Source organism: Ornithorhynchus anatinus, chromosome 11, assembly GCF_004115215.2.
Source record: "Ornithorhynchus anatinus isolate Pmale09 chromosome 11, mOrnAna1.pri.v4, whole genome shotgun sequence".
NCBI lineage: Eukaryota > Metazoa > Chordata > Mammalia > Monotremata > Ornithorhynchidae > Ornithorhynchus > Ornithorhynchus anatinus.
The window spans coordinates 47,584,410-47,610,481 of record NC_041738.1 but is presented as its reverse complement, the minus strand read 5'-3'; the positions used below and the strand labels follow the sequence as shown (position 1 = coordinate 47,610,481).

General features: G+C 41.1%; 1 protein-coding gene across 4 annotated transcripts in view; it reads left to right on the top strand.

The window, feature by feature from the left end:
- The window catches only part of ATP2C2 (ATPase secretory pathway Ca2+ transporting 2), an 86,402-nt gene that overhangs the window by 45,502 nt on the left and 14,828 nt on the right, over window positions 1-26,072 (top strand). For all 4 annotated transcript variants that reach the window (XR_005660545.1, XR_003762850.1, XM_029075149.2 and 1 more), the window contains exons 4-15: window positions 4,146-4,235; window positions 5,804-5,839; window positions 5,936-5,997; window positions 11,450-11,558; window positions 16,472-16,621; window positions 16,707-16,775; window positions 17,240-17,315; window positions 18,220-18,286; window positions 21,813-21,937; window positions 22,553-22,650; window positions 24,267-24,368; window positions 24,650-24,739. Coding sequence is in view for 2 of the 4 variants with exons in the window: in XM_029075149.2 (XP_028930982.1) it covers window positions 4,146-4,235; window positions 5,804-5,839; window positions 5,936-5,997; window positions 11,450-11,558; window positions 16,472-16,621; window positions 16,707-16,775; window positions 17,240-17,315; window positions 18,220-18,286; window positions 21,813-21,937; window positions 22,553-22,650; window positions 24,267-24,368; window positions 24,650-24,739 (1,074 nt within the window). In the remaining 2 variants the exon portion in view is untranslated. The remainder of the gene's footprint in view (window positions 1-4,145; window positions 4,236-5,803; window positions 5,840-5,935; window positions 5,998-11,449; window positions 11,559-16,471; window positions 16,622-16,706; window positions 16,776-17,239; window positions 17,316-18,219; window positions 18,287-21,812; window positions 21,938-22,552; window positions 22,651-24,266; window positions 24,369-24,649; window positions 24,740-26,072) is intronic.

Below are 26,072 nucleotides of genomic sequence, written 5' to 3'. Positions count from 1 at the left end.
ACTTAGAAAAGCTTATTGAGCTACATCTTATAAGCTGTTGGAAAAAAAATGTGAGGGAACCTCAGTTATTTAGCCAGAGTGCTCAGTCCCTCTGGTAACTTTCAGGCCATTAGAGTACTATTTAGTACACCAAAGAGGCAACATGGTAAACAAGTAGTTCCCTGGTGATGTGAAAGATTTGTCAAGTTTCCAACAGTGCTTTAGGAGTATTTGATCCATCAAATCAAATCATTTCCTAAAATATCACTCAGAAGTCTCTCCGCTCCTCCAAAAATCTCTGTCTCCCCCCACATTAATGAGAAACTCCTGATCATTGACTTTAAGTCTTCCCCCCAGCTTGCTCCATCTTTCACATCAGCTGTCGTCAGCTGTCTCTCTAGATCACACTCTTCACTCCTCCCAAGCCCACTTTCTTACTGTACTTGCCCTTGTCTCTCTGCCCTCCAATCCTTAGCTCACACTTTTCCTGAAACTTGGAATTCCTTCACTGCCCCTCACCCAAAATTCACGCCATCTTTAAAGCCCTCCTAAAATCCCCCTTCATCCAGGAAGTCTTCCCCAGTTAGTTAAATTTAGGGTGTTGGGAATTAATCTAACATGCACCTATCCTCAGCATTGTACATCTTCCATTGGATATTCAATTAGTGTGATTTAGTCTGATCATCCATCTTGGCATATTTACTCGATTATATATTTTATCACTGTTCTTCTTCCTGCTCCCACTATTTTTAAACAATTTGTACATCTATCTCCCCGCCTAGATCATAAGCTCATCATGGGCAGGAACTATTTGCTTTACCACTGTAATGCAAGTGATTAGTTCAGTTAATCAGTGACATTTATTTTGCACTTACTGTTTGCAGGGCACTGTGCTTTGGAGAGCACAATACAATAGAGCGTATAGACACCATCCCTGTCCTGAAGGAGCTTACAATCTAGGGTTTAATAATATCCATAAAGTATTTATTTTTGTTAAGCACTTAATATGTGCCAAGCACTGTATTAAGCCCAGAGATAGATATAAGGTAGTCAGATAATAATAATAATAATGTTGGTATTTGTTAAGCGCTTACTATGTGCCAAGCACTGTTCTAAGCGCTGGGGTAGACATAGGGGAATCAGGTTGTCCCACGTGGGGCTCACAGTCTTAATCCCCATTTTACAGATGAGGGAACTGAGGCCCAGAGAAGTTAAGTGACTTGCCCACAGTCACACAGCCGACAAGTGGCAGAGCTGGGATTCGAACTCATGAGCCCTGACTCCAAAACCCGTGCTCTTTCCACTGAGCCACGCAGATCAAACACAGTCCCTGTCCCACATGGGACTCCCAGACTAAGTAGGAAGGAGAACAGATATTGAATCCCCATTTTACAGATGAGGAACCTGAAGCCCAGAGAAGTGGAATGACTTACCCAAGGTACACAACAGACAAGTGGTGGAGCTAGGATAAGAACTCACATTCTCTAACTCCCAGGCTTGTACTCTTTCCCACTAGGCCATGCTGGTTGATGAAAGGGCCTCCCAAAGGCAAAATTATAGGGCATGTGGATTTACAGGGTGATGAGTTCAAATACTGATCATAAAATCTATGAAAAGTTAATTGTCAGTTGAGTATTGTGTATTTCGCACACCAATTACAATTCTTCTTGAAAGAAGATTATCTTTTATGGGGCCACAGATTCTCCCACGGGCAGTACAATACCAGTATTCTCAAGATAATGTAAAACAATCCTTGAAGAGATAGTAAGTATTATGCAATAATTTTAAATTAAGTATTATGCAGCAAAACAGAGGTACAGAGGGACATTAATCAACAACCGAGGGATTTAAAAAGAAATCTGTTGACTGGAGCAGAAAATTGAGAATATTTGCAGAGATACTTTATCTAAATTATAGAAAGAAAGGATTGTGGGAAATGTGTTTAAAAAAAATTCAAGGTCAGTGAGCTGATGCAAAAATATCTGTGGTTATACTATTTCATAATCATATTAATTTCTGAAAATTTTACAAGGAATGTTACATCTACGTAAACATCTAAAATTCTGTGTAGTCAACAGAGTATATTATCAAATCATTGCAATGCAAGAGCCTTCTACAGAAATGTTCTGGGCATGTCACCCTCCTCCTCAAAAATTTCCAGTGGCTGCCTATCAACCTTTATATCAAGCCAAAGCTCCTCACTGTTGGCATCAAAGCTCTCCATCACCTCGCCCTCTCCTACCTCACCTCCCTTCTCTCCTTCCACAGCCCAGCCGCACACTCTACTCCTCTGCCGCTAACCTCCTCGCTGTGCCTCGTTCTCACCTGTCCCGCCGTCGACCCCTGGCCCACGTCCTACCTCTGGCCTGGAATGCCCTTCCTCCTTATATCCGCCAAACTAGCTCACTTCCCCCCTTCAAAACCCTACTGAAAGCTCACCTTCTCCAGGAGGCCTTCCCAGACTAAGCCCCCCGTTTCCTCTGCTCCTCCTCCCCTCCCCATCGTCCCGACTCCCTCGCTCTGCTCTACCCCCTCCCCGCCCCACAGCCCTTGTGTATATAAGTACATATTTATTATGGTACTTATTTTATTAATGATGCGTATTTATCTAAAATTCTACTTATTTATATTGACGCTATTAATGCCTCTTTACTCGTACTTGTTTTGTTGTCTGTCTCCCCCCTTCTAGACTGTGAGCCCATTGTTGGGTAGGGATTGTCTCTGTTGCTGAATTGTATTTTCCAAGCGCTTAGTACATAGGTCTGCACACAGGAAGTGCTCAATAAATATGACTGAATGAATGAATGAAGTCATCTGAGAAACCTGAGAGAAGCAGCGTGGCTCACTGGAAAGAGCACGGGCTTTGGAGTCAGAGGTCATGGGTTCGAACCCCGGCTCTACCACTTGTCAGCTGTGTGACTTTGGGCAAGTCACTTAACTTCTCTGTGCCTCAGTTCCCTCATCTGTAAAATGGGGATTAAGACTGTGAGCCCCACGTGGGACAACCTGATTCCCCTGTGTCTACCCCAGCGCTTAGAACAGTGCTCGGCACATAGTAAGCGCTTAACAAATACCAACATTATTATTATTATTAAACCTTGAAGAAACAATTCCAAGCATTACTGTTTTCTAATCTGAGATAAGTCTATCCTGTTGTGATAAGCATGGGATACAATATTTGTCCTTAATTTTCGTCCCCCTTTTCTTTATAAACAGCACATCTAGTATTTGGTATGTTTTGGCCTCGTGGAAAGAACACAAACCTAGGAGTCAAGACGACCTGTGTTCTAACCCGTTTCTGGCATTTGCCCGATCGGTGACGTTGGGCAAGTCACTTAACTTCTCTGGGCCGCAGTTTTCTCATCTAAAAAATGGGGATTCGATACCGGTTCTCCTTCCTGAGTATTGTTTGCTTTGTACAGTTGTATAGCATGAACTAAAATTATTCTTGAGAGAAGATTTTAGAGGGCCACAAATTCTGCCGTAGGCAGCACAGTGCAAGTATTCTCAAAGTAATGTGAAACAATCCTTGAAGAGATAGTATTATGCAGTAGCTAAAATTAGGTTTTACGAAGCAAAACAGAGGGTATAGAGTAACAGTAATCGACACCTGAAGGATTTAAAAATGAAATCTATGAGCCCCATGTGGATCAGGGACTGCGTCCCACCTGATTATCTTCTGTAATTCCAGTGCTTAGTGCAGTACTTGGAACATAGCGCTTAACAAATATGACATATATATATATGTATACATACATATATATTGGAGGACAGAACATCTACTGAACGTTTATATGTAATACCATAAAATAAAATATATGAAGTAAAAGTAAATTGAAATGTTTAAATATAAGATCACAAATGCTTGAATGTACAATATAATCTTTTAGAAAGTCTGCCCCAAACTTTTGCATTCATATTTGCATAGACAGTCCCAAATTTGGCTATGCTCCCTCTTATATTATATTTAAAATTATTTGAAAATATATATTTATGTATTTATGTGTTTCCTCTTATAGTCAAGTATATTTGACTATTTCCACTTTTCTCATGTTTTCAGGAATACTAATATTGGAAAAATGTGCCATTTAGCTGTTTTTTCCATAAAGAAAAAACTAGGCAAAAGTTTGGTGGAAAATCGCTGAAAAGTCTTTTGTTGGTTTTAGTTTAAGAATCCACTCATCCTGCTGCTGTTGGGATCTGCTTTAGTCAGCGTTGTCACTAAGGAGTATGAAGATGCTGTCAGTATCACCATGGTAAGTATCTACTACTTTGTCAGCTCTGGGGCAGGGCACTCGGAGAGGACACTGTGGCATAAGGTTGAGAGGGAGGAGAAATCAACAGGCCTGGACAAGCAGGAATATTACAGCTCTGGGCTGAATGGGGGAGGGAAGGAGGAGGAGAAGTAGAGAGGGAGGCTTAAAACGTGAAAATACCTGCTTCTGTAGTGGTTTCACTCCTTAAACACCCCCACGGCCCTCCAACCACAAAGCGATGCTGTCAAGAGCTGATAAACTGTCTGCATCTCCCCACTGGAACTTTTTATTTTGCCCCATGAATTAAAATGATTGTTTCTTGTGCCACACCTCTGCTGAGATGTTTTTAAGATCAATCAATAGTATTTATTGGGCACTTGCGGCGTGCAGAACACCGTATAAGCAATACTGACAGTGTAACTGATCCCCACTTTAAATCTTGCAAGGGAGAAGGACACTAAAATAAAATGCAGGTAGCAGAAAGCCTATGTTTCCGAAAGAAAAAGATCGTCCCAGTTTTGCCCTGAATTAACTTGGCTGTGTCTTGGTTCCTTCCAACTAGAAACCCATAGGATGATTTCTTCTCCTAAAAATATTAGGCTATAGAAACTGACTCTGTATGTTATGTATATTGACTGTTGAAATTTCATCTCATACATGGGGTGGGAGATCTTTCACGTGGGAGATGGTGAGCAATATTGCAGTTTTTTAATAAGAAGCTATAATTATCATCATATATATGATTTGGATTTACCTTGATGCTTTCTGAGCACACTCTAAAGTACTTTTCCCTCTGTATATATAGGCAACATAATTGTCAGTTGTATTTATTGAATGCTTATTATGTGCAGAGCACTGTATTAGGTGCTTGGGAGAATCCAATATAGCAGAGTCAGTAGGTAAGTTCCCTGCCCACAAGGAACAGAAGCAGCGTGGCTCAGTGGAAAAAGCACGGGCTTGGGAGTCAGAGGTCATGGGTTCGAATCCCGGCTCTGTCACTTGTCAGCTGTGTGATTGTGGGCAAGTCACTTCACTTTTCTGTGCCTCAGTTACCTCATCTGTAAAATGGGGATTAAGACTGTGAGACTCATGTGGGACCACCTGATTACCCTGTACACCCCAGCGCCTAGAACAGTGCTCTGCACATAGTAAGCACTTAAATACCAACATCATTATTATTATCATTATTAATAAGGAGTTTACAGTCTAATGGGAACATGAACCGCTTACTATTGGAAGGACTGTGGGGGTGTGTGGGAGTTGGCGGTTCTAACGTTACCTATTCTGAAATTGGAAAGGCTAATCACTCTGAAAATTAGGTGTTTTCCCTCCATTATTCATGAATACATTTCACATCAAATTATAGAACGGAGGAGGAGAAGTAAATGTTTTCGTTCCTGACCTGATGTTTCCCCACTGGTCTTCCCTGGTTGACTTTAGTTGTCCAAATGTCCCAGAAGCATAATCCAGGAAATTTTTGGAGGTCAGGTTTCAGGTCTTTCCCCTTAAAACAAATGTCACTGTACTTTAATCACTATTATTCTCTTCCCCATATTTTGTTTTTTCAGGCTGTGTTGATTGTGGTCACAGTGGCCTTCATTCAGGTATGTCTTCCAGCACCCCACTTTAACTGGTTGCCAAGCAAGTGTGTAATTGTCCTTGTTTTTGTGGAACTTGGTTTCTAACGTGCTTTTCATCAGGAGTACCGATCTGAAAAGTCCCTGGAAGAACTCAGCAAGCTTGTTCCTCCAGAGTGTAACTGGTAAGTTAAATCAACCCCCACATCCTCTTGAGCCAGAAGGAGGCTTAACGGACCAGTGAGTTAAAGAACTAAGTCAGGCATTGGCAGTGTAATAGAGCACAGTGAAAGATTCATAGGACTGAGGGGAATTCAGGTCGCTTTAGTCTGATCTCTGGGATGGTCCCCAATCAGAGGTGTTTTGAAAAATCCAGTCGATTTTTATAGAGATTTCCATTATTCAGTTAGCTTCTCTACAGTGGGCATTGCATGGGTTTATAGGTGATCAGTGAAGACCAAATTTACTATAAGAACCTCACTGGGGTTTGTTAGGAAGATGTGTTTGGAGGCTTTGCTGTGGGAAACTGGAGCACACTACTTACTATATGTGGTTAAAGAGAATATGTAGATCTGATTCTAAGCATCGCTATAATCAAGACCTCTCATTTGACTGAGAAAGTGAAATTTATAGGAGTAAGCAACAAAGTAAGATCCTGGAGTTCCTATTTCTAGGCGGAGAGCAAACACTTCTTATTTCTAGGCGGAGAGCAAACACTTGCTCTTTGATCCATCCTAAACACTAGGTATTCCTTTTCTTCACCTGTTGGGTGAAGATAACAACAGCTAACATACACAAACCTCAAAGGTAGTTGGGAGTTCATCTTTGTAGGTTTACCTTAGTTTGCATTATGTGGAGGGTAGTTAGTTACTTGGAGAATGTGCTTTATCTCATTTATAATTTTGGAGTAAATCCAGGATTTTAAGCCCTTGATGTAGAAGGAAAGAGGTCAGAATTTTAATTATCAAGGAGATTATTGTTGAATTTTAATTATTGTTGAATTAAGCCTCATTGGCATTTTTCCAGGAAGGGGAAAAGACTCTAACTCTTAATCTTCTTATTCAGCAATGTGCCCTTTTTACCTTATTGCCCTGAAATTCACTTGGGAATGTTCCAGTCTTTACCAGCCATGTTCTTAAATTGAATTTAATAGCTTTGAAGGGACTGAAAAGTGAATTCGATCTACTGAAGTTAAACCCTGAAATCTGGCCCAAATTCAACATGCATAAATCCTTCTGGGTATGCTTCCTTCTTCAGAAGTAGAATGCAAACACAAACTTTGCACAGTGACTGGAATTGCCATCAGGGCATTTCATCCATACTGTGAATCTGAACCAGGACTTACAATGGAAGGCGGTGACCCATGAGTTAGGCTGTTAATGGGCTGGGCCCTGGTTGGGTTAGGTAGAGGGTCAATAAAATGTTTTCATTTGGTCTTTGAACAATTCTGTGCTAACTCTTTGGTTTATTCTCCCTTCCACCTGCCCTCATCTCCCACATCCTCTTAACTCCCAACTGGACCCCACTAGATTAAAGATCAAGACAGAAATAGAAATATTTTTTTTTCATTTTTAAAAAAAAACACCTCATAGGAGTAGGAAGATGTGTATGGTTCATAGAATGGGTTGAACACATTTCTGGCCTGTTGAGTTGAGAAGATTCCCTGCATCCAGACTGTAAACTCACTGTGGGTAGAGAACATATCTACCAACTCTGTTATATTGTACTCTCCCAAGCGCTTAGTACAGTAAATGCAATTAATTGATCATTAAACCTGAAAAGGAATATGTCTGTTCTGGATACTTTTATAAAAAGTGGGACTTCACCTCTTAAAATATCAATATTTTCACCATGTCAAACCCAATTATAAAAGGATCATGAAAATGTGTAATCGACTTTGAGGAGTCTCATAGGTGCTGGCTCCCTGGGAATGAAGGGGGCAATTGGTCCATGGGTCTCCAGCTGGGTGGGGTGACAAGACCAGCTCAAACAGCTTTGAGGGCAGGACTTGCAGACTCCCTTATCCTAGGTCTCCCAGATCTGAGGACTTCTGAGCAGGGTTGAAATAATTCACAATAATTTCCTTCTGACCTGTGAACTCTTCTAAGAGTTACCTTTCACTCATTCATTCATTCAGTCGTATTTGTTGAGCGCTTACTATGTGCAGGGCACTGTCTAAGCACTTGGAAAGTACCATTCAGCAATAGAGACAGTCCCTGCCCTTACCGGACTTGCAGTCTAGAAGGGGGGGGGGGGGGGGCGGGACAGACATCAAAACAAGTAAACAGGCATCAATATAAATAAATTGAATTGTAGATATTTACATATTTATGTAAGTGCTGTGGGGTGGGGAGAGGGGGGTAGAGCGAAGGGAGTGAGTCGAGGCGACGCAGAGGGGAGGGAAGCTGAGGAAAAGGGGGCTTAGTTTGGGAAGGCCTCTTGGAGGAGGTGAGCCTTCAGTAGAGCCTTGAAGGGGGGAAGAGTGATTGGTGGATTTGAGAAGGGAGGGCGTTCCAAGCCAGAAGTAGAACATGGGCCGGGGGTCGATAGCAGGACAGGTGAGAACGAGGCATAATTGAGAAGGTTAGCGGCACCAGAGGAACGGAGTGTGCGGGCTGGGAGGTAGAAGGAGAGCAGGGAGGTGAGGTAAGAAGGGACAAGGTGATGGAGAGCTTTGAAGCCAATAGTGAGGAGTTGCCACTGTGCTCTCTCTCTCTCTCTCCCCCACCTCATAAAATCCTCAACCTCTTGTTGCCCCCGCACACAAACAGAAAATTTGGCACCTTTGGAGTGGGACCCATTTTCAATGGAAGCAGTGTGGCTCAGTGGAAAGAGCCTGGGCTTCGGAGTCAGAGGTCATGGGTTCGACTCCCGGCTCTGCCACTTGTCAGCTGTGTGACCGTGGGCAAGTCACTTCACTTCTCTGGGCCTCAGTTACCTCATCTGTAAAATGGGGATTAACTGTGAGCCTCACGTGGGACAACCTGATTACCCTGTATCTACCCCAGCGCTTAGAACAGTGCTCTGCACATAGTAAGCGCTTAACAAACATCAACATTATTATGGACACAAAGGTGGGTAAGGATCTCAAATGAGAGTCTTGTTTTTTCACTTACGTATTTTTCCAGATAAAGGCTAGATCCTTTTCAGAAACGCTTGCAAAATAAAGCTCCATTGTCTTCTCTGATTCTGGACTCTATCATTGTAGGGGGAGAAAACTGGTTCCAAAGATTCAGGCGCATAGTGGATCTCCATGCTCCTTGCTAGGAAGTATCTTGGGCAAGCTACTCCTTGCTGCATGAACTTAACTTATTTTGGTTCGCTAAAAAGGAGAGCCCTCTGGAAACTCAGTTATTCCATTAGTTGACTATCAAAATTTAAAATTGCCTTAATTTTTCATATTTCTAGGAGGCCAAAAAAATCCTCGACGATTGGAAATGGTCAATGTGGTGCTTATCTTTAATTAAAATAGAAAAAAAGGGAAGACCTTTTAGAAAATAGCAAAAAGGAAGAAACTAGGGGAGTGTGACATTGATACCAATAAGGCTGCCTAGTTGAAGGCTATTGAACAATCAGTTTGAAACTAGCTAAGAGAACAGACAGTAGGAGGAAGCCATCTTCATTGCTTTGTGAAGAGAAGAGCCTTCCAGACCAATGGAATTTCCTTCATGATTGTGACCAGACATAAGGGCATGAAGAAAGCAATAAATGAAATCTAGACTTCACTGAGGCTGTTGATTCTATCCTTCCTGACATTCTCCTCCATAAAGTAGGAGAGTAGGGTCCTGACCATGTTTCTGTGAGGTCTGTGCCGAGTTGACTTCATGGATCGCATCAGAAGAGTAATCATTTTTGATGAATTGATGTCCCCTGAGGAGGTCTGGCCCAGTGGAGTTGGATCAGTTCAGAGGCCTGGTTTAATTCAGTGGCCTTATTGACTTTATTTCTGTATGCATCTCTGTCCATATCATTTGTATTATTTTTGTGAACTTAATGGTTTTATTGAATATGTCTGTCTCCAGTCTCTGTTCCTCCTTTATACTTAGATTGTGAGTACCTGGAGGGCCAGGGATCATATCTGATTGTCACTCGTGTATGCTTTCTCAGCACTTAATACTGTGCCTTGCACTGGGATAAGGAACAAAGATTAGTTTCATCACCGTTCCTGGTAATAGTAAATCGGGCAGAGAAGCAGCCCGGCGTAGTGGATATTCATTCATTCAATAGTATTTATTGTGCGCACTGTACGAAGCCCTTGGAATGTACAGATCGTCAACAGATACAGTCCCTGCCCATTGACGGGCTTACAATCTAATCAACTAGTGGATTGACTAGTGGATAGAGATGGGCTTGGGAGTCAGAAGGTCATGGATTCTAATTCTGACTCCTCCACTTGTCTGCTGTGAGACCTTGGGCAAGTCACTTCACTTCTCTGTACCTCACTTACCTCGTCTGTAAAATGAGGATTGAGACTGAGCACTATGTGGGACAGGGACTGTGTCCAACCCAAATTGCTTGCATCCAACCCAAATTGCTTGCATCCACCCCAGTGCTTAGTATAGTGCCTGGTCCCCTTGATTCTATTTATTGCCATTGTTCTTGTCTGTCCGTCTCCCCCGATTAGACTGTAAGACCGTCAAAGGGCAGGAACTGTCTCTATCTGTTACCGATTTGTACATTCCAAGCGCTTAGTACGGTGCTCTGTACGTAGTAAGCACTCAATAAATACTATTGAATGGATGAAATACTATTAATATTTTGGGTGGCAGGGCTTAAATCCAAAGTGACTAATAAATTGGAAAAATGGTAAAAATCAGCTTGAAATTCACTAGGTCAAAGCACAAAATAGTAGTCTTAGAAACGGAAAGCAGACTACCCAAACACAGGATGATTAAGGCGTGGTTAGGGACAAGTGTAGCTGAAAAAGACCTGAGCATAGCCAATTAAAAGCTGAATGTGACAAAATGACCAGAGGGGATGGAAAATAGGTCCTGTAAGAACAGGCTAAAGAAATTGGTGCTATTTATCCTGGAGAAGAGAAGGCAAAGGGATGATTTAATAACTGTTTATGAATACATGAAAAACCAAACAAGAAGGCTTAAAAATAAAATCAAGAGACATTTTGAGGGGGCATAGATACTTTTCTGATAGGGCGATGAAAGCCATGAAGCAGACTACAAAGGAAGCTCGTAGAGAGTCCATCCCTGGAAAACTCTAAGGAACGAGCGAACAGCAGTCTGTCCTGGGTGGTTTGGACACTCACCTGCCTGAAACGGGACTGGATCGGATGACCTCTAATGTCGCCTCTGGATCTCGGGTTCTCTGCAAGTTTAAGGTTTATGGGTTTGTCATTACCTTGACAGAAGATTTGATTTCACATTTTGACCCTCAATCTGATCTGCAGCAGATTTACCTGGTAACCTATCTGCTGTCACTGTGAAAATAAACAAGAATTCTTTTGATTCCTTGAACTAAAAGGAACGCCCATGTTACAGTGTTTTCAGGTTAAGGTATCTGTAGTGTAGTTATCTGCAGTTGGGCGATTTCAGGTAGATAGCTTTGTGCACAGTTATTATAAAGTTAGAAGACATTGCATTAATCAAGTACGTTCTTGCTTTTTATCAAACCGAAATTCAGCGTAAGAGAAGGAAAACTCCAGCATCTGTTTGCGCGAGAGTTAGTCCCGGGAGATATTGTGTGTCTCTCCATTGGAGACCGGGTCCCTGCTGACATCCGACTTACTGAGGTAAGCTAAGCCAGCCTGTAATCATTAATCTTAGAAATGTGTATGGTGTTTACTTACAGAGACGGGTCGTCATGCGGCATGACTTAGTGGATAGAGCACGGGCCTGGGAGTCAGAAGGATCTGGGTTCTAATCCCGGTTCTGCCACATGTCTATTGGGTGACCTTGAACCGATCACTTAACTTCTCTGGGCCCCAGTCACCTCATCTGTAAAATGGGGATTAAGAGTGTGAGGCCGATGTGGGACAGGGATTGTATCCAACCTGATTAACATGTAACTACCCCAGTGCTTAGAACAGTGCTTGGTGCACAGTAAGTGCTTAACAAGTACCATCGTTATCATTATTATCACATTAGGCCATTTTGCAGCTTTCATTGCATATGGTAAATGGAATGCCAACCCAAGTTTGGAGGTGGGGGTGATGAGGAAAATTTTCTTGCACATTTTACCCAACCTGTTGTGTAACAGAAACAATACATTAGCCATTAAAACTAATAACTAGCCCATGTACCCAAAGACAAACATGGACATATGGGCTTGTGTTGTAAAAATTAGTAGCAAAGCTCATAAAAAATTGAATATCCTCCAGCTCTGCTTTCTATTCCTTTTTGTTTGGATTTAGTGGAGGTTTGGGGGTGAGGGTGGGGCGGGGAGAGAGAGGGAGGGAGGGAGGGCAGCCAAAGTAAATATATTCTGGGAAGTTGGATGGGACCCTTGGCAGACTGATATGGAGAACTGTAAGAAGAGATGCAGATTGCTAGGAGGAAGAGGGGTGGAACAGGGGTGGAGCACATATGAATAGAATTTTTGTTTCCTTAATGATTTTTGAAAATAATTTGCAAAATTGCAATAATAATAACTGTGGTATTTGTTAAGGGCTTACGTTATGCCGGGGACTGTACTAAGCACTGCGATGGATACAAGCGATTCAAGTTGAACACAGTGCCTGTCCCACATGGGCTCACACTTGAACGCTATTTTACAGCTGAGGTAACTGAGGCACAGAGAAATGAAGTGACTCGCCCAAGGTCACAGAAAAAACAAGTGGTGGACCCGGGATTAGAATCCAGGTCCTTCTGACTCCCAGGCCAGGGCTCTATTCACTAGTCCAAACTGCTTCTTTAATTCATTAATTAATGTTGGTATTTGTTAAGCACTTACTATGTGAAGAGCACTGTTTTAAACGCTGGGGTAGATACAGGGTAATCAGGTTGTCCCACTTGAGGCTCACAGTCTTCATCCCCATTTTACAGATGAGTTAAGTGAGGCCCAGAGAAGTGAAGTGACTTGCCCACAGTCACACAGCTGACAAGTGGCAGAGCCGGGAGTCGAACCCATGACCTCTGACTCCCAAGCTCGTGTTCTTTCCACTGAGCCAAGCTGCTTCTAACCATGATCGACCCATTTCACTAGAAAGGTGGCTTACGATAGTTAATGGGGCAATGTGATATGGGGGAATTTGCAATTGGATTGGACTTCCACTAATCGTTAAACTATTAAAAATGCAGGCATATTATAAATGGCCTTTTGCTCCTTTATGCTTCCAGAATCTCTTTGGACCCTGATTCATCTTAAGCAGGAAGCAACATGCTAAATAAAAGTCCCGAAAACAGTAGCTTTCTTTTGCAGAATATTGGGTAACAAAACGTTATCTTCTGTGCTAAAACAAAGGACAGAGACCTTATTAGTATGGATTGTCCTGGTACAACCAGTAAGACTGGGTCAGCGCTCTTTCTTCTCCCTTGCCATTTCTAAAATAAAGGTGAATTGAATTGGATTTGTCAGAACTCCAAGTAACGCTTTGTCTTGAAGGTGAAATAACTGTATTTGAGAGCCTGGGTGTGACAAAACAAACTTAAGCTTCTTTGTATTGGACTTGAGGGGAAAATGACCTTTTGAACGCATTTTCCAAATGGCCTTAATCAGAGCTTGTTGTGTGTTGCCCTTGCCTTTTCACAGCTCAAGCTTGTTCTACATACAACTTTGTTGTTTCGCAAGTGATAAACTCCTGTCTTTGTATATGCAGTTTAAGAACTTGATGTTTGGAAAAGGCGGACCTACAGTTTATTTATTTGCATTTGCTTCATTGCCCTCATGGGTAAATTGGACTGAATGTGTATCAGTTCGCCATTACTTCATCCAGTTACACCACTAATGTGCAGTGAGAACACAGACCCTGGAATCAGGAATTCCATTTCAAACCTTGCTCATTCAGGGTCTTGGCCTTGGGTCCTTGTGACGACATTAAAGCCCTATTTTATAAGTGAGGAAATGGGAGAATTAGAGACATTTATCTAATCAGCTTTGAAGAGGTGTTTGGTCGCTTTATTAAGGTTAGTAATGTCCTATACTAGGAATAAAGAAAAGACCTCACATAGATCACAGTATTGTTTTGCACTCTCATTACACCATACGTGTAACAGGTTTAAGGGCCATTTTTATCACTGTGGAACTTGTTTCATCTTAAACCAAATTTCTTTATAAATAATTTTATGAAGTAGATGGGTTTTTCATTCATTCATTCAATCGTATTTATTGAGCCCTTACTGTGTGCAAGTCACTGTACTTGCAATATGCCAAATATACACTCTGCTATGCTAGGGGTATTCAAACCGCCTACCCTGGACATTTACCATTGTTCCGACCCCATATCAACATCTGCCCCTTAAGTTTTAAATGTGTTTAAAAGTTTAAAAATTTAAACTTTAAAAGCTTAAGTTTAAAAGTTTTAAAATTAGGCAAATACAGATATAAAGAACCAGCTGGTTGAAGGCTGAAAGGGGTTAAAGCAGAATTCCCAAGATAAAGTAGATCACATCTGTAGCATTGTAAGCCCTGAAAATGCCAAGCCTCAAAAAGACCATTACTGAATATATTTAAAAGAAGAGGAGTAGTCGCATTGTGATTAGACACATAGGTCATAAACTATGAATAATTTGAATTGGGTAAGTCAGAAGGAAATAAGAGGATTATATCATTTATAGCACAAAGAAACAAATGAAGCTCATCATAGGTATTAATCATATAAAGGAAGACAGATCAATGACCCAGTATTCATTAATGAAACTGACTTCTCCTGAAGTAGACTCTATCTTCAACTGCTGTGAAGTTCTTCATTTCCTTTTTCTGTAGCAGAAGATGTTTAGATTTCTCTTGAACTGATAATTTTCCCAGTTTTCTTGGAAATGTGAACTTTTAGTTCAACTAGGAGCAGCATGGCCTAGTGGAAAAAGCATGTGCTAAGGAGTCAGAAGACCTGGGTTCTGATCCCAGCTCTGCCTATTGCTTGCCGTGTGGCCTTGGGCAAGTCATTTAACTTCTCGTGCCTCAGTTTCCTCAACTGTATAATAAGGATTAAAGCCTATTCCCTCCTACTTTGATTGTGAGACCTCTGTGAGACAGAAACTGTGTCCAGTCTGATAAACTTGTATCTATCCCAGTGCTTAGAACAGTGTTGAAAACATTACAAGTGCTTAAATTTCATTAAAAAAAAAAAGAGAAAAGCAATGTACAAACTTGTATCTAGTTGACTTGGCAATGTTACTAAAGTTTTCCAAGTAGCATAACTTCAGTCCTTAGACACATAGGAACAGTGGAATCCCTTCAGGATCTTTCTTCCTTTTCTATAAATTAACCGTTCTCTGAATTAAATAAGGGCCTTAAATCTACAAATTCGAAGCCCCAGATTGCTGCTCTCCTTGAAGGAAAATTTAGAATTCCTTTCCCTCTCTGACAACTCAGATTGTTTTTATAGAGGTATGTAGTTTTTATGAGCTTAAACGATGCAATATCCAAGAATAGAAACCTAATATATATGGGTAATCAGTTTTCTAAGGCAGGAAATATTTCAGGTAAAAGAATTGGAAAAAAAAGCTTTCAAGGTTAAATTAATTGGGGGATAGATTATAGTAGCCTTTCCCAGGCTGTCTGTGTCTTTGGTTTCAATTTCTTACCTGATGTGTTATTTCTTGGATATATACAAGTGTACGTACTTATAGTCTTCCATTTCACACTGCATCAAGCAGAAAATCCTGACCATTGGCTTCAAGTTAGTCAGCTCTCTTCCCCACCAATCCTCGCTCCTCTCCCATTGCACCCCAGCTCCCATGCTGGGCTTTAGACTATAAGCTTGTTGTGGGCAGGAAACATGTCTACCAACTCATATTATACTCTCCCAAGTGCTTAATACAGTGCTCTGCAAACAATAAGTGTTCAGTAACTCGGATTGATGGATTATTTCTCTCAAGTCAACCTACTCATTGTGCCTGGTTCTCATCTCTGGCCACTGACTTCTTGCTCTTGTCCTCCCCCCAGCTTAGAATCAATTCAATCAATCACTTGTATTTATTGAGTGCTCACTGTGGGCAGAACACTGTACTAATCATTTGGAAGAATACAATACCCAAGAGTTGGTTGACCAGTTCCCTGCCCACAAAGAGCGTAAAATCTAGAACTCCCTCCAGCTTCCTATCCATTAAGCCACTTTTCTCCCCTTCTCAAAACCCTTCTAAAAATTCATCTCCCCCTTTCCTGACTAATCTCTCATCATCTTGTCCTATTTCCCACCCTATTGCCACTTCATCATCACCTAAGCACTTGGGTACCCTCCTCAAACCCCTGTAGTACCTATATACCTACCCTGAAGCTCTATCGCTTCCCCTACTTGTAATTAATTTAATATATGTCTTCCTTGCTAGATTGTAAGCCCCTCGAGGGCAGGAATCATGCCAACTGAATCTATCCTACTCTCCTGTTTGGTAAAGTGCTCTGTAATAATTGCTCAAAAAATATAACCTATCGATACACTAAATGTGCGACTAGCTGCTCATTTCCACATTTTCTTGGTTTGTATGATTTTTACTTAAAAGGCCAGAGTCCGGATGTTATAATGAATTATGCTTTGGCTTTAATTAGGTGACGGATCTCTTGGTGGATGAGTCCAGCTTTACAGGAGAAGCCGAGCCTTGTGTGAAGACGGATGGGCCTTTGTTAGCAGGGGGAGACCTGGCCACCCTCAGCAATGTTGTTTTCATGGGAACGCTGGTTCAATATGGAAAAGGAAAGGTAAATTCTGCAAAATTTCCCCGAAAATGTTTTGTATATTTATTTATGTAAACATGTCATGGTTCTTGCTTTTTTCATCATCCAGGGAGTGGTTATTGGAACTGGGGAAAAGTCACAGTTTGGAGAGGTGTTTAAAATGATGCAAGCAGAAGAGGTAAGGAAGAGCGATTTCATTCCAGGAACGTGTCTGAATCAAAGTGGTGGGTTTTGCTTTTACATTTTTATTTTTTTTTTTTACTTTTTCTTTGGAAAAGGCCTAACTAAAACCCACAGCTATTTCTAGAAGCTTTTTATGGCCTAGTGGAAAAGACATGGTACTGGTAGTCAGGGATCTCAGTTCTAATCCTGGATGCACCACCCATATGCTGTGTGACCATGGGCATATTACTTAACTTTTCTGAGCCTCAGTTTCCTCATCCAGAAATGGGGATAAAACACCTTTTCTCTCTCTTCCCTTAGAGTGTAAACTATATGTGAGACAGGGACTGTGGCTGATTTATCTCTTCCTGCATTTAGCACTTTGCTTGGCACATAGTAAGCACTTGGCAATGCCACAGTCGTTATCATTCTTTGGCTGATTTTGAAATACAACTCGTTTTCTTTTCCTTTTAATTTCAGACTCCAAAAACTCCTTTACAAAAAAGTATGGATAAGCTGGGAAAGCAACTGACTCTTTTTTCCTTTGGCATAATTGGTGAGTGAGTTTCTAATCCCCTTCGCGACTTGAATGTTTTACCCACAGAGGTTTTTCAGCCAGGCGTACGAGTTCCCTTGGGGATATTTCAAAATATCATGAGAAGAATGGCTGTTCTGAGAATGGTGACAGCAGCGACAGCAGATCCTGTCACTGTTATAATGGGAATATTAGAAAATTTGTGATTTCTTCAATGCAACATTTGCCCAGCTCCCTCTCCCTTCTGTGTCGTCTGCATACTTGGATCTGTGACCTTTGGACATTTGACTTCCGCCCAACCATCAATCCCCTAGCGCTTATATACATATCTGTAAATTATATACTTTATAGAGAAGCAGCGTGGCTCAGTGGAAAGAGCCCTGGCTTGGGAGCCAGAGGTCATGGGTTCGAATGCCGATCCCGCCTGCCAGCTGTGTGACTTTGGGCAAGTCACTTAACTTCTCCGTGCCTCAGTTACCTCATCTGTAAAATGGGGATTAAAAACTGTGAGCCCCACTTGGGACAACCTGTTCACCTTATATCCCCCCAGCGCTTAGAACAGTGCTTTGCACGTAGTAAGCACTTAACAAATACCACCATTATTATTATTATTATATTAATGTCAGCCTTCCCCTCTAGACTGTAAACTTGTTGTGGGCAGGAAACGTTTCTATCAACTCTGTTGTATTTTACTTTCCCAAGCACTCGGTACAGTGCTTTACGGTAAGCGCTCAATCAGTACCATTTACGATGAAGGCAACTGCAGGAATCACCTGGAAATGGCCTGCATTTTCTAAAATACCTATTTCTAACTTTTGTTTCTTTTTGCAGCCTATACCACTGTGTTGCTTTAAGGAAGTGAGTTTGGAAAACCTTTCACAGAACTGGAAAAACATACATTTCTTTCCATTTGTTTCTTCTCCAGGTTTAATAATGCTGATTGCCTGGCTGCAAGGCAAGCAACTTCTTAGTATGTTCACCATTGGAGTTAGGTAAGACCATAATCATGCCCGTGGATTATTTTATCATTTGTTTATGTCAATTTATTGGCATCACTATAAGTTTGTTATGGGCAGGGAACTTACGTGCTAATTCTAAGGTGCTGTACTCTCCCAAGTGCTTAGTATAGTGTTCTGCACATAATAAGTGCTCAATAAATACCACTGACTGATGAAGTCTGGAACCAAGTTGTATCTAAGGAGAGGAATTGCTTGGAAACTCATGGAGTGCTGTCTGTTTCTTGTTGTATTGTGCTCTCTCAAGTACTTAGTACAGTGTTCTGCACACAGTAAGTGCTCAATAAATATGATTGAATGGATGGATGAATGAATGAGTGAATGGTACAGAGATAAACCTAGCCCCACCCATGCTTTAAAGAGTAATCTTTTTTCAGTGCAGCCTCTTGGCCCCCCTCCCATTTTGGGGTTTTGAGTTTGGTTGCTCTCACTGGCTGTCGTCTTGCGGGTTTTCCAATTCTGGGCTGAAGGGGTCAATCCATGAGAAGAACACTGAGGGAGATTCTAGAAGCTGGTAACACCAAAGAATTAGCAAAGTAGAAGGCCAGTTGTAGAAGAGCTGGAAGGTTATCTATTGGCAGATGAGGACAGTAATTTGATTTTAATGGTATTTGTTAAGTGTTTACTATGTGCCAGGCACTATACTAAGTACTGGGGTAGATAAGCTAATCACATTGGACACAGTTCGTATCCCACATGGGGCTCAGTCTTAATTCCCATTTTACAGATGAGGTAACTGAGGCATGAGAAGCAGCGTGGCTCAGTGGAAAGAGCCTGGGCTTCGGAGTCAGAGGTCATGGGTTCGATTCCCGGCTCTGCCACTTGTCAGCTGTGTGACTGTGGGCAAATCACTTAACTTCTCTGTGCCTCAGTTACCTCATCTGTAAAATGGGGATTAACTGTGAGCCTCACGTGGGACAACCTGATTACCCTGTATCTCCCCCAGCGCTTAGAACAGTGCTCTGCACATAGTAAGCGCTTAACAAATACCAACGTTATTACGGAAGTGAAGTAACTCACCCAAGGCCACATAACAGACAAGTAGCAGAGCCAGGATTAGAAGCCAGGTCCTTCAGGCTCCCAGGCCCTCGGTCTATGCACTAGGACACATTGCTTCTGGTTTGAGATCACATGATTGGTTCTCCAAACAAGAGAAACAGGCTATTTCTTATATGAGCCGATTAAAGACCCCAGACCTTATCTGTGCCTACAAAGATACTTTTTGGACTGATTTTTGGACTGAGCTTTCTGTGCTTATTTGTAAGGTTGCTTATATCCTATTAAGTGGAATTAATATATTGGTGTTTTTAAAAAATTCTCTGACTTCTAAAAGGATATTTTAGATCGAAAGTCCTTACTGTTCAAAGAATATTAAAAAGTTCAGTAACAATATACATTAGCTGTTAACAGACATAAAAAAACCTTAATTTACTTAAATACCAGCTCCTCAAAATTATGAAGATAAAGTCTCAGTACCATGGGCGATAATTCCCTGCAGGGTTTTTTAATATAATGGCATGGTTTTGTTGAGGCACAGTAGGGCAAGCCTCAGTGATAGAGGAGGACCAATTTTATTTTATTAATCAAGTTACTCATTTTTTTTTTTACAATTTTAGACATGGGCACGTTTCTTCGATCTTAAAAATTTCAGTCACTAAAAGTTTAGATGAAGCATAATTCGTTATTTTGAAGAGGGTGCGGGCTTAGGTATCAATCAATCAAAGGTATTTATTGAGTGCTTACTGTGTGCACGGTTATGTGCTAAGTACTTGGGAGAGTTCAGTATAACAGAGTTTAGACACGTTCCATGCCCACAGTTAGCTTAGAGTCTAAAGGAACATGGGGTTGTGTGGGTTGCCGGTATCGTGAAGAACATATCGGTGATTTGTGTTTGGTATCCTTTACAATCCCACAGAGCTTAACTTGCTGCAGAAGACCAACTTCAATAATTGTCTACACACTCGGGGGCACTCAAGCGAACAAAAGTGAATTATTTCATAAAATCTGATTTGTCCTAATGCATTATCTTCTTTAACTTTGGAGATGATGAATAGGCCACTGGACAAGTATAAAATTTCAAGCGAACCACCACCTGAGCTAAAACAATTTGACATCCCTCTACAAACATTAACGTTGTCGGTCTTATCTGCCGTGGCTATAAACTCAAGAAGGCATCACTTAGAAATTCCTCTACCACCCCTTGATCAAATCCAACAAAGCACTCATTTAGATGATATTAAGTTTTCCACTCTGTAAAAGATCCCTATGTAGCACTCCATGTGCTAACTTTGTATGGAATCAAGGTGAAGAGTTGGAAGGGATTAGGAGCGATCATCTAATTAGCGGTTCAAGGATAGGGTTTTGTGACTCCTAAGGTGTGGACCATTTTGGAGTGCTCCCATTTTCAATCCTCCCCTCCAATTCAAGAGCACCCCCAGGCATGGATGACAAAACCCAAGAGGGGTACCTCAGCTTGGGACTTCGCCATCATACTGGGCAAGGAGGCTAGACGCACACTCTCCTCTGCTCTTATGGACATCTCTAAGTAAGTTGGGGAGGGAGGTGCCCCCAGACCCTCTCATCGTGCTCTTGATATGCCCCTAACCAAATAAATCGTCCCTCTCCCCGTCAGGTGATCAAAACATCACAGGCAGCCAAGTATCTCATTTTAAAAGATGTTCTAAGAGGAGATTCCACATCCAAGCAATTACGATCACCGAGAACTAAGTTCTTCCTTACAGTTAATCAAAAACTCTACCTGCAATTTCAACCCGTGATTGTGTGTGTGTCAATGTAATGGCTGGGGCAAAATATTCAGCAACAATATTTAGCCAGTTTTTTCTTTCTCATTTTATTTTTTTTACAGTTTAAATCTGCCCCATTTGAGGCAAATTATCCATGGTGAGATGCTAATTTCCTAAACTGTGGCATTTCTGTCTGGTTTTCTTTTCTCGTAAATGGGATCTTGAAATCTCTGGTTACTTTTGCCACAAGGATAATATCCTAAGCTAAATTAGATGCCTGAATAGCTTTGTCTGAGCAGTTTAACACTAAGAATCAGAATGTGTTAACTTATTAGAAACTGGTGACATTTCCCTTCTCAACCATTGGTGCCTGAGGGATGTTCACCCCAAATCACAAGGGGCCAGAAAAGGTGCCCAACTGCATTTTAATGGACAAGGTATGTAAGGGATTCTCAGAATAACTCTCACTCCCAGGAATGCAGTCTCACTGTAAGCATCTCATCTTTGAACTGAAGGGCAAATCTACAAGCTGTAAAAATACTACTGTCAAGTAGCATTTTACTCCTCATAAAATACAAAATTCACACAATTCGAGAAGGTTTAAGAGATGCAGATTGAGGTTGTTGTTTTATTTTCTTTTTAGGAAGAGGATGGAATTAGGTGGTGGGAAATAGGAAGATGGAGCTCCTGGTCAGAACTATATTATAACTATATGCCTCATCATTAAAAGTCTATCATATCTTAATCCCCATATCCAGCTTGGCAGTGGCGGCAATACCAGAGGGACTCCCCATTGTTGTGACCGTTACTCTGGTGCTGGGAGTTTTGAGGATGGCAAAAAAACGAGTGATCGTGAAGAAGCTGCCGATAGTTGAGACTTTAGGTAAGTTAGTGGCAGAACTTGAGTTAGAAATCCAATCCCCTGCATATCCAGTTTATTGCCTTCACAATGGCCCCAATGTGATGTCAGATTCAGACAGCCACTTTGGAACAGTTCATGAAGAAGAATCCCTTGTTCTTCCAAGATCATTTTTCATTCATTCATTCAATCGTATTTGAGAACTTACCGTGTGCAGAGCACTGTACTAAGCATCTGTGAGAGTACAATATAAAAGTAAACAGACACATTCCCTGCCTACATCGAGCATCCCCTTCTTGCAGGCAGTTGCATTTATTGAACTCTTACTTTGGGCAGAGCACTGTACGAAGCGTTTAGAGCACTGTACTAATCAATGCTGAGTCAATGATATTGGCTAAGTTAACGGTATTTTACACTTGGTAGTAAAGGGCATCTGACTACTGGGCTCCCAACACACCCAAACATATTTTAAATATGATTTACCATTTTACATCAGAAAATGTATCCAATTGTAGATAGAGCTGTGTCTTCTTATCCTTTTTTTAACCTGTCAACGTTAGAGAAACATCTGATGGCTCATTTGGCCTCAAATGTAATTGCTGAATTAATTTTTCTCTGACTTCTGATCAATTTTTTTAGGGTGCTGCAATGTTATCTGCTCAGATAAGACAGGTACTCTGACAGCCAATGAAATGACAGTTACTCAGCTTGTAACTTCCGATGGTCTCCGTGCAGAGGTGAGTCTGCCAGTAACTCTAAGATCCAAACATTAATGTGCCTGATCAAAACCTCTTTCACTAATCTGTGTACCAGAAATCAAATTACTACTTCCTTCTGGGGGTTGTGCAGTCAATCAGTTAATTGTATTTACTGAGTGCTTACTCTGTGCAGAACACTGTTCTAAATACTTGGAAGAGTACAATAGAGTAGGTATTATTATTATCATTATTATTTTTATTACTACATGTGTCGAATGCTTTTCTTTGCACTGGGGTAGATACAAGTTAATCAGATCGGACACAGTCCCTCATGGGGCTTACAGTCTAAAGGGGAGGGAGAAGAGGTATTGAATCCCAATTCAACAGATGAGGAAATGGGCCCAGAGAAGTTGAGTAATTTGCCCGAGGTCACGCATCAGGCATGTGGCAGAGTTTGGAGTTAGAACCTGGGTCTTCTGATTTTCAGACATGTGCTCTTTCCACTTGGCCACACTGCTCCTCGATCCCTGCCCTCAAGGAGCTTACAATACATCTGCTTGTATTATTTCAGGCCAAATAAATTCTCTCTCTCTCTCGCTTACACACGCAAACACACACACACTCCACCCCGGCCACCTTAATGTTTACCTTGACCTACAAGTGTTCGGCAGCAGAAATTATATCTAGCCTCTACAACTGGTATATTTCACATCATGTGAACATCGTCAGTGTGCACATTCATGAGAGGAAATAAACAGGGTTTTATGATAAAGTCTGAAGGCTTAATAAGAGACAGAATGGTCAGTGGAAAGAGCAGAGGCCTGGGAGACAGGAGACTTGGGATTTAATCCCATCTCTGCTACTGCTGGGCTGAATCTCCGGTTCTCCATCTATTGAATGGCAACAAGATAACTGCTCTCTCTACTTCTTACATCCTGAACCCCATGTGGAACTGGGCCCTATCTGATTTTCCTCTCAATCTTTGGGCTTAATAATAATACTTTGTGATTAATCAAGTTCCGTGCCACACTTAATTGTAATAATAGTTATTAGTATTTATACTATTAAGTTCCATGCCTTGGCCTAGTGGAAAGAGTTGACTGGAAATCAGGAGACCTGGGTGCTAGTCCCAGCTCTATCGCTTGCCTACCGTGTAATCTAGGACTTCTCTATGCTTCAGTTTTATCGTGTGTAAAAAAGAATAAAATACCTGTTTTTCTTTTCTCTTAGATGGTGAGCCCTATGTGGGACTTAGGTCCACTTCACTGATTGGCATTTAATTAGCGCTTAATATATATTCGTAGAAATAAACCTGACTTGCTAAAAGCAGCTAGCTAAAAAGGATTCTGGGAGAGCCTGGCCAATATAAGGCCTGACGTTAAGAGTGCTCGTCTCAGAGACTAGAAAACACACAAGCACTGATCCTTCCAGTTTTTGCTCTTTGCCTAGAAATCCTATATTCCTTGGGGCGGATGCTGGATCTAAATGATTGCATATAGCATCCAGAATGGAATAGGCATTACTGCTTGAAACATTCCTTATGATCAGATCTCAACTCTAATAGTGCCACTTTAAGCTGAATATATTTGATAGAAAGCATTGATTCTCAAATCTCTGTGCCATTGCTAAGAGTAATTTGTTTTTTTCCATCCCAGGTCAGTGGGGTTGGATACAATGGAAAGGGAAGTGTGTGTCTGTTGCCCTCAAATGAAGTCATTAAGGAATTTTCCAGTATCTCAGTGGGAAAATTAGTGGAGGTAAGCATAACGTTTGTAATAAGCTTTATATTGCATTTAATAGATATTCTCTTTCTCTGTGATGATACATAGAAGCTTGGCTATACAATAGGGAAATTTACCCCAATTTCAGGTCAGCAAACTAACCCGAGCAATTTACAAAAATCTGAAATGAGAGAAATTTCTGAGTAGCTTTTATTCCTTGATATATTTATTGAAAATGCTGCCTTCTGGAAAGTTTGACTGAAACTTAGTCTTTGGAATAGGTGACTGAAATTCATACAGTTATTTCTCGCATTTAGGCTGGCTGTGTGGCGAACAATGCTATAATCAGAAAAAATACAGTGATGGGTCAACCAACCGAAGGAGCCTTAATAGCCCTGGCAATGAAGGTAGGAAATCATGGGGTTTTTTGTTAACTTTTGTTCATGATTGAGCTAATTTAGCACAATTTAGTCCCTCTGCACAAAAAGAGGAACCTGTAAAATATGATATAAAATGATGTCAGACTAACACAATTCAGGTAAAATCAATATAATGTAAGCTAGTGGTTATAATGAACGCTCTGTAGATCCAAAAGTAATCACTTGTCCAAGTTATTACAACCGTGTCTTTGTTTTCCTCTCTATAACGAGAGTCTCTCTAAAGGTCATGCTTATTACTTTTAAGTTTCACCTGTACTTTGTAATGGCCTCTGAAGCAGATTGACTTGGAGATATCCTGTTCATTCCCTTCGCCATTTTGTAATGGTCTTTGTGTGTTTCTCTGTTCACCTCATGTTCACATCAGCTCTCAAGCCTTCATTACCCAATTGCAGAAACAGCTTTGTTTAGTTACCCTTCTAATAAGTCCCCTCGGGATTAAACTCACCCTCTTTGCCTTCATCCTGCAGCTATTAAGTTGCTGAAGGAGAACTGATAGTGTAAGTAAGAAGCAGTGACCTGGAGAACGAGGTCTTTGAGTCCTTTTTCTCTCAGCTGTCTTTTATCTGGCCTGTTTAGGGATCTCTGTAGAAATCCACCATATGTTCAGGAAAACTGAGGTTGCACTAAGTTTCTTCCTGTATATGCGAATAACAGCATGCAAAATGTAGCTCATTTTCAAATACAATGAAGCTTGCTAATATTTTTTTCCCCTTGAGGGGCATAGAAAAAAGAGGCAGAAAATAGATACCAAGAGGAAATCGTTTGAGCGAGTCTTGACTGGGACTTTTTAACCATGTTCATTAGAGGGCGTTCATGTTAAAATAATGTAACCCACTTCATGAGACAGTTTTCTTTCACTCTATTTTTATTTCATTCATTCATACTTTTCTCTGTATTTGTTAAGAGCTCAGAGGAATAGGGAAATTCAAGAATTAACCATGGTCTCGAGCAGAGCTTTCAAAAAGAGAAGAGCAAGAAGCCCAAACCCCCAGAAATTTTAAGGTGGAACCTCATCGTCACTTCCCCAAAATGCTGACTACTAGTTTACACTTATTAAGGACCTTTCAAGGTGCTCAAAGCCTCAGTTGAAGGCCCAGAAAGATCAAGTGCTTTGCCCAAGATCATACAAATTATTAGAGTGAGAATCCTAGGTCTCCAAGATCTGAGGACTGCTTAGCAGGGTTGAAATAATTCAAAATGATTTCTTTCTGACCAATGAACTCTTCTAAGAGATACCTTTCACTCATTCATTCAATCATATTTGTTGAATGCTTACTATGTGTAGAGCACTGTCTAAGCA